Source organism: Gracilinanus agilis, chromosome 4 (genome assembly GCF_016433145.1).
Source record: "Gracilinanus agilis isolate LMUSP501 chromosome 4, AgileGrace, whole genome shotgun sequence".
Taxonomy (NCBI): domain Eukaryota; kingdom Metazoa; phylum Chordata; class Mammalia; order Didelphimorphia; family Didelphidae; genus Gracilinanus; species Gracilinanus agilis.
The window spans coordinates 69,221,814-69,236,199 of record NC_058133.1 but is presented as its reverse complement, the minus strand read 5'-3'; the positions used below and the strand labels follow the sequence as shown (position 1 = coordinate 69,236,199).

The following is a 14,386-nucleotide window of genomic DNA, read 5'->3' as shown; positions in this document are numbered from 1 at the left end:
CGCTCAGATTTCGCGTGCTTTTTTTGACTTAATGGGGTCCTAAGTCTTGCTGCTGTCAGGAACAGGTCCCGGAGCTGCTGATGACCCGATGGGTGCCCCAAACTTGCTCTATTTCTTTTTAGCTGGGTTCGGAGCTATAGGTGAGTGTGGAGGGGGTGGGGGTGGGGCGGTTGCTCAGCTCGCGATTGAGTGAGTGAGAGCCCTTTTTAGCTTGGAAATGTCTCGATTCCACGTACCTTCCACGCTGTGCCCTGTTGTGGGGTTCCTCCGTTCGTCTGGACTTGTTTTTATGTCCCCTTGAGGAGTTTTGTATGTTTCGGTCAGGAGAAGTTAAGAGCTGCTTCTTACTCTGCCGCCATCTTAACCCGGAAGCTATTTCTTTTTTTTTAATTACATTTAGAAACAATTTTTGATTATTGTTTTCTGACACTTTTTGATTCAGATTTACTCTCCCTTTCTTGTTCTCAGGTAGTATATAGTCTAGTATCAGTTATATCAGCACTTTCATTGAATGCATATTTCCATATTGCTCATGTTGTGACAGAAGACACATATCACACATACAATAGAAATCTAGTGAAGGAAATATAGTAAAAGAGGGCATGCTTTGATCTGCCTCAGACTCTAACAGTTCCCTTCTTTGGCTGTGGATTAGCTCTTCAGACATCTTAAACTCCTCATGTACAAAACTGAACTCATTACCTTTCCATCCTAGCCTTTTCTTCTTTTGACTATCCCTATTAGTGTTGAATGCACCTTGTCTCAATCACTCAGGCTCAAAACCTACAAGGCATCTTCCTTTTCTCACCAATACTCATGTCACATATCCAGTCTTCTGCCATGTCTTGTCATTTCTACCTCTATAACATCTATCCCATAAAAAAAGCAATAGACAACCTCTTCTTGGCTTCACAGCCTCCACCTGGCTAATGAGGTCACATCTCTGCCTCCCTACTTCCCAATGTTACTAGAATTCAATCAGCAGGCATTTATTAAGCCATTCCTAAGCACCAGGCACTCTGCTGAATGTGATAAAAATACAAAGAAAGGCAAAAGCAGGGAACCTACTCTCAAGGAGTTCACATTCTAATGAGGGAAATATTGTAAAAAATGTATATACAAGATATACATACATATACATATATCTTGTATATACATGAATATACATATATATATATGAAAAGTTGTCTCAAAGGGAAGATAATAGCAGGAGGGACAAGGAAGGAGAGTCCAGGAAAGATCTCTTGCAGAAGGTAGAATTTGAACTAAATCTTGAAAGAAGCCAGGGAAGCCAGAAAGTAGAAATAAAGATGGAGAACATTCCCAATATGGCAGTGGAGATGCCAAGGAAAAAGGACAAAGTTGGAGAATAGGGTAATGTACAACAGACAAGAAGCTTCTGGTTCATAGAGTAGCTGGAGGATACTATAAGAAACCTAGAAACATAAGAGTTTTACAGGAGAACAAAAGCCCTATTGCCATCCTATCATTCTGCTCCAGTAAAGGCAGAGTAATATTTCCATATAGTCACATGTTGACTTTTTTTTCAACCTAATACCTTTTGTACTGGGGTCTTTACAATGCCTTCCCAGATTATTGGAGAAACATCCCATTTAAAAGAAAACAAGCAAGTCTGAAAAGACAAGTCAGGGACTAGAAACCAGTAATCTCTCCATGAAAGCACATTTTGGGGGGAGAGAAGCTTTCTAGCTTTTCCAGAAATGACAAGGGAAAATGACCCAGGGAAAATTGCTCATGGTAAAGGGACTGTTCTGTGATAAGCAAAAGCAGAAAGAAACAAAGAGTAATGTCATCTGGGCAGACAGATAACCAAACTGTTTACCTAGTTCAACCTCAGTCACCATTGGAGTAGGTATGGTCTTCATGGTGGACTGAGATTGTAGTCAAGCTAGGAAAGATTCACTTCCTCCCCAAAATAGCTTCCCATACCTTCTTGATTACATCCAAAATGATGATGGACAGACTAATAGATAGAAAGGTAGAGACAGAATAACAGATGCATTCATAGATGATAGACATATAGATATGTAAAGAGAAAATAACAAAAGTATTGATAGATAATAGTCAGATAGGTAGATACATAGAGGCAGAATATGCATGAATAGATTGTAGATAAACAGATTTGTAGAGATAAACTAGCAAACCTAAGATAGATGATAGATAAATATATTTATTAATAGATATGTAGAGAGAGAATAAGAAATACATGTATAAATACATACATAGATATAGGATAACAGATGCATAAATAAATAATAGACTAAGAGATTTGTCAAGATTCATTAACACACCCATAGATAGATGATAAATGGATAGATAGATAGATATGTAGAGGCTGAATAACAGATCCCATAGATAAATGATAGATAGATAGAGCATTTAGTAAGCACTTACTAGATGCCAAAAACTGCTAAATTCTAGGAATCCAAATACAAATTAGCGAGACAATCTCTGTCCTCAAGCAGCTTACACTCTAATGGGAGAAGACAATACAGAGGGGAGTGGAAAGAGGGAAAAGTCTATCTGTGTGTATGGCAGCATGATATGGTCATGACTAGAAAGTTGTGTGGAAGCTAGTTCCAGATAATATGAGGCTAAAGCTCATAAGAAATAATGAGACATCTCTATAGTATTAATATATATTCAGAAAAACCTAGAAAGAATTACATGAAGTGATGCAAAGATAAATGAGCAGGGGGGCAGCTGGGCAGCTCAGTGGATTGAGAGCCAGACCTAGAGATGGGAGGTCCTAGGTTCAAATCTGGCCTCAGACTCTTCCCAGCTGTGTGGCCCTGGACAAGTCACTTGACCCCCATTTCCCACCCTTACCACTCTTCCACCAAGGAGCCAATACACTGAAGTTAAGGGTTTAAAAAACAAAACAAAACAAAAAGATAAATGAGCAGAACCAGGAAAATATTTGTATACAGTAATAGCTATACTGTAGGATGATCAACTGTAAATGCATTACCAATTCTTGGCAATAAAATAATGCTTTTATTGACCATTATTTCACTCTACTCCAGAGGTTGTTCCCTTTACTCTAGATTCAATAAGCTTAAACTACTCCTTAACCTGGTGGTTGGTGTCACTATGGAAGTCAGAAGGTAGTAGTCACTACAATATTCCTATTAGATGATTCTGTCCTGCTTTTGTACTGCACTCAATTTCTGAAGCAAATTGCAAAATACTATGTTCATTATAATAGAATGATAATAGCAAATGTACCAATGGATTAAACACAAGCATGATTATCTGGAACTGTATTATCTGCCTAGTTGGTAATTTTTTCTAATGATATCTTGAACTGAACAGAACTGGTAGGAATCCTTTAAAGACAAATTCTCTCAAAGTGACTGGGATTTGTTCCTTTTTAAAGTTTCATTGATGTGTTTTGTTTTACATTACAGACTTTTAAAGATTACTACCACTTCATGAAAGGTTTCTTCTAACAGTATAAAACAGTCAAGTAAAATTAATAATACAGTAACCTCTTCTGAAAGTGCAACATTTGGCACCTATAGCACACACACACACACACACACACAAGCATACACACACCTATTTAATCATTTTAACAGAAACCTAGTTTCCAAAAGGACAATTTACATCATCCCATCAATATTATAAAAATGAACAATTGTAAGAATTTTTATAAACTGATGAAGATTGAAGTGAGCAGGACTAGAAGAATGATTTATATAACAACACTGGAAAAACAAATGACTTTGAAAGCTATAAACTATGATCAATGTGATGACCATTCATGATTTCAGAGGACCGATGATGAAACATCCTATTCATTACAGAAAGGTGATAGATTTAGGGTACAAAGTAAGACGTAATATATTTTTGTATATAGCTATTGAGGGAATTTGTTTTGCTTCACCATGCATATTTGTTACAAGAAATTTGGTTTTCTTTTTTTTCCAATAAGATGGAAAATAGATTTCTGTTGTTTTGTTCCTTTATATCAAATTTATGTTGAGGCCATATAGGATTGTGGAATCAAATGCCTGGGTTCAGATTCTAGCATTTGACACTTCTTGAAACTAGCCATGGGTTCCTAAGTAAGTCTTAGGTGCCTCAGGCAATTCATTAGTTCTCACCTATTAAGTCATAAATGGATCACAATCTTAGATGTGAACATTTTTCTTCACTGAAGTAACCTATAATCCCAGATCCTTTCTCTACCACTTATAAAAAATGCTGGGCACAGCCATGGCTACATCTTACACTTAATTTAATATCTCAGTGGCAACAGAAGCAAGCCACTGTATTGTCATTGCAAAGCCCTTTCCTTCAGGGACACACAAAAGTTTGTAGAACAGTATATCCTTGATTGGATCTACCTCCACACCATGGAGCTTGATTCAAATGCAGAATTCTATGACTAAGTCCTTTGGGAAAACCAAATGGTAGGAAGTCAAGTTATTTTTGTATTGCAGTTGGTTTTCTTGATGTTGATGCAATGGCCTTGTGGACTACCTAGAAGACATTTTCCCTTTCTCCCCTTGAAAATTCACAGTACTTCTTTCTTTCTTTCTTTCTTTTTTTCTTCCTTTCTTTCGGCCTTTAACCCACTATTTGGCATTGATGTAGTCAGGATTCACATATCAGGTTTTCTCATTTGTTTTCTTTTCCAGATTCCTAACAAACCAGCTTGTCCTCTGTAGGCTGGCCTTCAAGAATCTCCCCAGGCTCCAGAAAAATGGGAATTGACGGTGAAACGGTGGTACTGAAGAATGTGCTCATTGGAGTCAACTTGATCCTTCTGGGTTCTGTCCTTAAACCCTCAGACTGTCAGCTGGAGGTGACAACAGAAAGGGTCAGGAGACAGGCTGTGGAGGAGGAAGGGGGATTTGTCAACTACAGTGCATCCAGCAAAGAGCATCCCATGGTCTTCAACCATGTATATAACATCAATGTGCCCCTGGACAGCCTCTGCTCCTCTGGCCTGGAAGCCTCCGCAGAACAAGAAATGAGTACAGAAGATGAGAGGATGACGGAATACATGGATCATACCTCTGACAGTGAGAGCCAGGTCACCTTCACCCACAGGATCAACCTTCCCAAACAGGCCTGCAAGTGCTCATCCTCTGCCCAGGTCATGCAGGAACTGCTGAGCCGAATTGAAATGTTGGAGAGGGAAGTGTCTATGCTTCGGGACCAATGCACCTCCAACTGCTGCCAGGAAAATGCAGCTACAGGTAGTAGTGGACCAGATGCATGAGATCTCGGTGGGAGGAAGAGAGTTCCATTAAAGCAGGAGAGTAAATTAAGCACTAAGAGTGAAATCCTGCATTTCTTCACAGTGCCAGGGGGGAATGTGCTCTAGTGTATAGCACTCTGTTAATATGCCTCTAAGATCTAAATGTAGCCCTTCCCAGGGGATTCAGTTCAGGGAATTTCTACATTGCTTAGCCCGTTTGCAATACATTAACCTGATTTCAGGAGGATGAGTCAGGTAATGGTACATTGGTTCAGCAGCGCATCTTCTGTGGCAAGTGGGGAATTTGATGTCTGTCTTCATTCATCTTTGGTTTTCACAGGCTGTTGGATTGATATCTAACCATGTTAACCTGGGGGACTAGAGAATTCAGTCACTGTGTTCATTCAGTCTCAGGCTTTCTCCCATCTGTATAAATGAGAGTCATCATGGGCTCAGAGGAGATCTCCATTGTAAAGAGAATTGAAGTCCTCCCTCCCGCTGTAGCTCATTCCATCCTAAAAGGCTCCGAGCTCAGGAAAAATGCCACCCCCACCCCTACCCCCAAAGCATTCACACTTCTTCCAATGATGCCTTCTTAGCTCTGACCTGAGAGGCCTTACTCTTTCAGATGATAAGGGGAATCTAGTTCCTTTCTGAAGTTCACTTTCAGCTGTCCTCACACAGAACAGGTCTCCATCCCATCCAGGAGAAGCTGCCTCCTCTGGTAATAACAGGGGGAATTATTTTCTTATTTTGGTCCAAGCTTTGACTGCTGTGTGATCAGATAACACAGAAGCTTTCTTGGGGATGAAAGTGGAAGGCAGAAGGGATAAAAATTTAATAGTGTCTGAATGGCACACAAGTCCAGAGGGATTGCAGTCAAGCTCATCTTGAGATTTTGTTGCTGGCTGGTGATCATTTTTTCAATAGCAAAATATTTTATGTTTTTTTTCCTCCCTTCATTCTCCCACTCCCCAACTAAGAATCCAAATAAAGAATCAGAAATATATGAGAGAACAAACCTAGTTGAAGGTGTCTAATCCTATGCTCCTTAGTGATTCTTTGTTCAGTTTATATTAAAAAAATTTAATCAGAAAAATTCAACAAATATTTAGTAAGCACCAAGTATGTGCCTGACTGCAGTGTGGTGGAGAGTAGACTAGTCCTGGAATTAGGAAAATTGAAGGTTTTAGATCTGCCTCTGATGCATTTGAACTATGTGATCCATAGTGAGATTTGCCCACAGAGATGGAATCACAGGTATAGATTCCACTCCCAATCTCTCCAAAATACAACTCACTATGCTAGGTGCTGGAGATACAAAGACAAAAATGAAATTCTTCCTGCTGTCATGGAACTTATGATCTACTGGGAGAACACGTGTATATCCATAAGTAAACACAGTATCTTTTAAGGAGGGAGAAAACATTAACCATCAGGTAGATCAGGAAAGGTCCCAGGTAGGAGGCAACACCTGAGCTGAGAATGAGAAAAAAGGCTAGAGATCGTGAGAGCCTCAGGAGAGGGGGGAACAAATGAGATATAAATGCTCACACTGAAAACTTAACCATTAGTTCTCACAACTAAGTTAAAGCTAGCTCCAGCACACCCCTGTTAAGATTCCTCCAGCCCCAGATCTATCATCCCTGTAACTCTGGGCCATTATCATCCTCATCTTCATCACAACTCACACTGATGCCATACTTTAAGTCAATAAGCATATATTGTCAGGTACTGGTAAGGTTTATGAATCACTCCCTAAAGTGGCATAGATAGTCAGTCAATAAACATTTATTAATCACCTACTATGATTGGCAGAAGCACTGAAATGGACAATACCTGTGTTATTGGCTCCATTTTATGGACTGCGAAACTCTCAGAGGTAAAGTTCCTTAGCTCCCATAGCTAGAAAGTATCAGAGCTGGGATTCAATTGGCCCCAGCCCCCAACAATTCCAGGTCTTTCAGCTCTGATCCAAAAGGTTTTGTGTTCATCAGGTTGCCTCCCACAGAGACATGCTGTCATGTCAGTCAAAGTCATCACAGCAAGCCATGAGTACCATATGCAATGGCAGTAACACAAGGAGACCAGGAAAGTAAAACATTGTCATGATCAAGGCTGCCATCCCTCCCCTTAAATAGGATGATAACCTACTCTCAGAGGGGAAAAATACTATTATTTAGCTATGGAGTAGGCAGAGTCTACTACCTCCACCCTCATCCTCTGACCTGTTTCCTGAATCATTCCAGGTCAACTGGATTATATCCCTCACTGCAGCGGCCATGGGAATTTCAGCCTGGAGTCCTGTGGCTGCATCTGCAACGAAGGCTGGTTTGGCAAGAACTGCTCGGAGCCCTATTGCCCTATGGGCTGCTCCAGCCGGGGAGTGTGTGTGGAAGGCCAGTGTGTGTGTGACAGTGACTACAGTGGTGATGACTGTTCAGAGCTCCGATGCCCAACAGACTGCAGCAGTCGAGGACTCTGTGTGGATGGCGAGTGCGTCTGTGAAGAGGCTTACACAGGAGAAGACTGCAGTGAGCTGAGGTGCCCTGGAGACTGCTCAGGGAAGGGGAGATGCACCAACGGCACTTGCTTCTGCCAGGAGGGCTATGTTGGGGAAGACTGTGGCCAGCGCAGGTGCCTGAATGCCTGTAGTGGGAAAGGACACTGCCAAGACGGATTCTGCTTCTGCGAGGAAGGGTACCAGGGTCCTGACTGCTCAGCAGGTAGGAAAGGGGGAACTCAAGGAAAATGGGCTGGAAAGAGAGACAGGGGTATAGGCTCTTTCCAGAAATGATTGTCACTCTTAAGTTGGAATGGTATAGCAGAGAATTCTTATCCCAAGAGAGCTCAGTTGGTCACCATATTGACAAGGCAGATCCAACACTGAAAAGATAGAAAGAAGAATAGGCTAAAGACTGTTGAAAGAAAACAAAGACCTTTGAAACCAGGGAGCAAAGCCAATATTAGTGATAATTATAGCATACTGGATCCTCGCCATCACTCTGTCCTTGGGGAACATGTAAAGGAGATTATTTTTTTACAAGGCTATCTCTAAACACGAGATGCCTGCATCATCTAATTTCAGGGACACTACCAACCCTCAAATATTTCCCATACTATTCCACCATGACACTGCCCTCAAATCTTCCCAGTGGCACCCTTTTTGAAAGACATTTAGGAAAAACAAAAATTAGTTGTAAACTCTTTTGTACCTGAGTTTCTTAGTGATCATGAGCCAAATAATGTTCATTGAAAAAATAATACCCTAATCTTTGAGATTTAGGTGGGGTTGATTTCTTTGGGGGACAGAACTCCCAGTAAAAAAAGCTTCCTTTATCTCTGAATATCAATCAGCAACTGTTCTATAACTTTAAAGTCAGAGAGAGTTGTTTAGAATAGAGGTTTCCAAAATTGTGTGTTGAGCACCCCAGATTATTGTGACTTAATAAAGAAGGGTATATGATTAACTAATTGGAGGAAGGGAATATGGGTTGTCACATCCTCCCTGCAATAGGCAGTCACTGAACTTGTCTCCAACACAATATACCTTTTACCCAATATACTCCAAAACACCCTTACTTCATTCTCTCCCACAAACTCCCAATCTTTTTCTCTCTTAACCAACTGGTCCCTCCGGTAATTTGAACCTAATCTAGATCCCAGCAACTACACAATGCAAGTAGAACTATTCCTTCTTGTCCCCTACCAGAGAAAATAACTAAGGTTCTACACTCCAGGAAATTTGGAGATAGTATAAGGAAAAGAGAGTTGCAAACAGGTAAGAGGTTTTGCACAGAGAGAAGTCAGATAATATACACCACTGAAAGTTTAAATGATCTGGTTTTAATCATCCAACCACTAGGTACCAGAGACACAACTTGAACCTAGGTCTTCCTAATTCCAAGGCTAATTCTCTGCTACTCTATGCTGCTTCTCACTGGAAGTATACAATAAGAAAAGGCAAAGTTTATTTAGAAAAAAAATGTGCAGAAAGTAGCCATAATAACTAATAGCAATTAACTATTTGACACCCAGTAGAGTAAGGCAAAAGAAGTAAGGCAAAAAGATCATGGCTCATTTTTTATCAGATGTTGATGTAATAAACTGAAGACCAGTTGGTATAGTACATACACATAATCCCAACTACTGGGAGCCTGAGGCTGGTAGATCTCCTAAATTCAAGAGTCCTGAGTTGCAATGGGCTATAACAATCAGAAGTCCACCCTGAGGTCAGCCTCAATATGGTAGACCCTGGACAGCAAATGGCTACCAGTTTACCCAAGCAAAGGGCTACCTAGCTCAGGTCAGAAATGGAGCAGATCAAAGCTTCCCATTAAGAAGACCCAGTCTTAAAAGAACTAAAAAAAAACCACAAAATTGGGGCCTATCTACAATCAATAATTGAAAGTTTATATGATAATGATGATGCTCTGACTTTTAATACTGTACATCTTGGGACTCAATCTCCAATTCTGACAAACTACTGGTGACTTACTGGAGCTGATCTGATTGTTTCACCAAGGAAAAATTATCTTAATCATTTAGCCAATGCTCAGCCTCCTCCTATAAAATCACTGATTACTGCTGCCCCATTTTTTTGATGTTCAAATTTAGATGAAACTACTGACCCTGCCATCTAGTGCTCAGTCTGTAGTGACGACTGGCAAAGATTGATTTTAGGAGATAGACAGAAAGAAATAATTAACATTCTGATGCATTGGGGAAAATTTCTGACTTGTGACCCTGACTGATAACCGAGGGTGTAATTAGCACAGGGTAAATGAAATTTTGTCCCAGGACATTGATATCCAGGGAGGCATGTTTCCTACCTTGGGAAAAAGATCTCACTTCATCTCCAAAGTCATGCTTCTTTCTGATATATAGCAACTACCTTGAAGTAGCTCTTCCCTCCTGCTAAGTTCACAGAACAAACCTCACAACACACCCAAAACCCCAGGGTCTCATTCTTGTCCACACTACTCTCACAGCCATTTTCCTTCCCAACCTCCATGGAATTGGGCCATTCCTCTCCTGCAATCACACTGTCTTCTTCATCACTGTTTTGCTTCTTCCCAACTCCTTTCCCCTAAATTTTCTCCAAGAACAATTATACCTCTGCTTATAATCCCTAATTTAATATAAGGGGAAGGATTCTATTCAACATCTTTGGAGGAGGGATGATTATTCATTCCTTATCATCACCAGTGACTTCATCCTAGGAAAAGGGATAGTCACATTCTCTTTTTTGCCTGTTCCTGTCAACATATGTCCTTTCTGAAGGAGAGAAATAGAAATAATAAAAACAGTAACAGCATATCCTTTACATATCCTTACTGCTCTCAAAGAATTCACTTAAAGAGAGGATTTTTGTGAACCTTAAAAATGCTATAATTTTAAAGCCCTGTTTAGGTTCATTAAGATATTTTACTTTCAACTATTTCATTTATTATTGTGTCTTTAGTTGTTTACTACCAGCCTAATAAAATATCTATTTTTAAAAGGAAGCAAATAACCAAACAAATATTGTACAAGTACTTTCACTGAAAAAACACTCTAAAAGGAGAACCCAAATAGGGTGTCATTAGTCTTATAATTAATGGCTACCAATAGAAAAAAAAGCAAAGGCCTAAAGAATTAATCCATTAGGAGATCCTAAATCATTCTCCAAACAGAAAATGATGTTTAATAAAGAATATTCCAGAGCATTCTAGACTATGCTCAGCTTTTAGGGCTATATAGATTGTGGCTAGGTTTTTATGTCTTCGGGTTATTAATTATTATTATGTCTTCGGCTCTTTGTTGGGACCTCGAAACTTTGTCAAATACCTTATTCTTTATGCATTCTAGACTAGGGCTAGGAAGCAAAGCTATATATACTCTTTTATGGGAAAAAAGTGTCTTAGAGCAATGGTGAGTCAAGCAACTAATTTCCAAGCACCCTAAAATAAAGCTAAAATCATTCCCACTTCTCTTCTACTTCATGAAAACCAAAGAGGTCTGAGGTGAGATGAAGAGACACTTATCCTGCCAATGCAAATGATTTGGGGGGCATATGTGAGAATAACCATGGTTACAGTTGAGTATCTCATTACACTGATGAATAATTAACATTTATTAAACACTTTCTATATGCCAAGTACTGTACTAAGCACTAGGCATACAAGAAAAAAAAAACAGCCCTTACTTTCAAAAAGCTTCCATTCTAATGGGGGAGAGAACAGTAATAGAGAATAGATATTTTCTCCATTCTAGATTAGGATAAGGATGCAAAGCTATATCCTGCTTTTAAAAAAAATGAGCTTGAGGCAAAGCAAACCAAAGCAATTTACTCAGCACCCTAAAATAAAGCTAAAAATATTCATTCTCTTCTACCTTAAGGAAGTCAAAGAGATCTAAGGTTAACTATCATTCTGCCAGTACAAATGATTTGGAGTCTATGTGTCCACAAACACAGAGTAAAGGGAAGATCCTAACAATGTGAAATCATCCAGAGAAGAAAGGAAGAAAACCATAGGACCATTAGACTAATTAAAGTAATTACCTACCATTTACATTTAGAAGCTACATTATGGCCCTTTGAATACTAGTTCTTCATCTCTTGTTTAATCTTTGGGCTGCTGGAGTTTGCAAGTCCACCCTACTTAAGTTTATAATTCTTTCTTAAGTTTCTTTAATCATTTAGAGCCTGAAGTGTTGGGGATAAAAGGTGCTAGCATTAATTCCTCATTAGTACAGTACATGGATGCTTCAAGAAACATTAATATTTAGACAATAATTGGGGATGAGTGTAAGGGAGAAACCAGGTCTAAAAATTAATTATCACAAAATAAGTGACCAATAATATCCCTTATTAATTTGAAATATGACCCCTTTATGATGCATATGATGCTGAAAGGGCAAGCAATTTGCCTTCATCAGACCCTCTGGTGGCCTGTAGGCATTGCTGATGCCTATTCTGTGCTGAGCTAAAAGGGCCAAGGATAACTATAACTCAAAGTCCAGAGACCAAAGTAGGTTATCAATAACCAGAATGACCTGGGGCCAACTTTTTCCAGATCTGATCACCATCAATGAGTATTCAGTAAATATCCAAGATGGCACTCAGTCCTTGAGTAGACACTATAGTGGTGGAAGTGGAACATGTAGAAAAGACAGGAGCCTTGCCCTCAACCCACTTACATTCTTCTTCACCCAACACAGATGAGTATAGATAAACTCATCAAAAACACTATACATCATGACCTGTAAGTGGGAATAGGAGATGGAAGTTGGGTCTGGGGTGGAAGAAGCAATCCCCTGACCTCCTTCTGTCTTTGTATTGCTGCTTGGCAGTTGCCCCTCCAGAGGACCTGCGAGTAGTTTGGATCAGCGACAAGTCCATTGAGTTAGAATGGGATGGGCCAATGGCAGTGTCAGAATATGTGATCTCATACCAGCCAACAGTCCTGGGAGGCCTTCAGCTCCAGCAACGAGTACCTGGGGATTGGAGCGCCATCACCATCAAGGAGCTGGAGCCAGGCCTTACTTACAACGTCAGTGTCTTTGCTGTCATTAGCAACACCTTCAGCCTACCTGCCATTGCCAAGGTGTCCACTCGTATGTATTATATTCTCTTCCTCTCCATTTGTCTTTGCAAGGGAGCTAATCATTATTTGGCTTCAAAAGTTCAATTCAATTCATTTATTAAACTCCTACTGTGCTAGGCACAGAGGATACAAAGGCACAAATGAAATCATCTCTGGCCTTAAGGAGTTTACATCTTAATGGAGGGAGGAGCATACAAAAATGAGTAAATATAAGGTAATCTGAAGAAAGGACACTAACAATTGGAATCGCAGATGGATCGGTGCAGAAGGTGCCACCTGAGCTGAGCCCTTAAAGTAAGTGGGTATTCTGACAAAAGAATGCTTGCCTGGCAAGAAGAGAGATGATTGTGGAATACGAAGAAAGTTTGTATAGTTTCCTTAAGGAAGGTCAAGACATTATTTTTATGGCCATAGTTTGAAATAAAGGAGAATGGGGTTAGAAAGAAATGAATGATGTAGTCCATTATGCCAAAATTAAAATTGGATGGTGTCATGAAGAAAAAAAAGTAAGTGAGTAGCTTGAAAAAGCTAAATAAGGAGGGAGCACTTTCCAGTCATGGGCAATAACTTGTGCTGAAGCACAAAGGTAGAGAATGAGATGCCAAATTCAGAGAACAGCTAATAGTCAAATAGAGAGAGACCATAGACTGTATAAAAAGGTATAATGTGAAATGAAAAGGTAGGTTAGATCCAAATTAAGAAGGTCATTAAATGTAGAATTAAGGAATTTGTACTTATTCCTAGGGGCAAGAAGGAAGCCCCTAAAGATTTGGTGGTGAGGGTGAATGACATAGTCAAGTCTCTCTCTGCCTCTGGAAAGTTAATCTGGTGGATGTGTGGTAGATAGGTTGGGATGTTTGTGAGCAGGGAATTGCTATAATGAATCTTGAATAAATAAGGATAGGAGGTTGGCACCATTCTTATGGCAGACTGGGCCAAAGTAGAGGGATAACAGTTGAAGAAATTGATGAAGTAGAAAGTCTAGAAAATGGGGAAATTATTGGGAATACCAATAATACAAATTGGGAATACCAATAAAGTTTCTGAGTACGAAGACAGGGGCAGAGGAGAGGAAGACAGAGCCAGTATTTGAAGTCCTTAAGAAAGGAGGCAAAATGACTTGGAGGCCAATTGAAGATAGCAACAACAATTTGTATAGTATGATATCAGTGGATGGAAGTTTGAAAACTGAAAATTTGAAAATTGAAAATAGCTTTGAAAATTAAGGTAAGCTTAAACTGAGCTTAAATATGAGGTCTAGTCATGTTCAACCTATTAGTTAGGCTAGCAGTAACCAATATATTGGATCCATGGCCTCTCTCATAACAAAACACCCTGAGGTAAGGCTCACTAGCCTTAATGTAGTTTTGGGGAATACAGAATTGGGTGGGTGAGAAAGACAATGCATTTGGTTACAGGGTAGACAACATGATGGTGGTTGAAACAACATGACTGGTTACATCAAAAAAAATTGATTAGGGGGCAGCTGGGTAGCTCAGTGTATTGAGAACCAGGCCTAGAGACAGGAGGTCCTAGGTTCAAATCCAGCCTCAGACACTTCCCA

General features: G+C 39.8%; 1 protein-coding gene across 1 annotated transcript in view; it reads left to right on the top strand.

Annotated features, from left to right (window-relative positions):
* Positions 1-4,732: 4,732 nt before the first annotated feature.
* The window catches only part of TNR (tenascin R), a 110,029-nt gene continuing 100,375 nt past the window's right edge, over positions 4,733-14,386 (top strand). The window contains exons 1-3 of the mRNA XM_044673994.1: positions 4,733-5,231; positions 7,483-7,959; positions 12,569-12,832. Of these exons, the coding sequence (XP_044529929.1) occupies positions 4,733-5,231; positions 7,483-7,959; positions 12,569-12,832 (1,240 nt within the window). The remainder of the gene's footprint in view (positions 5,232-7,482; positions 7,960-12,568; positions 12,833-14,386) is intronic.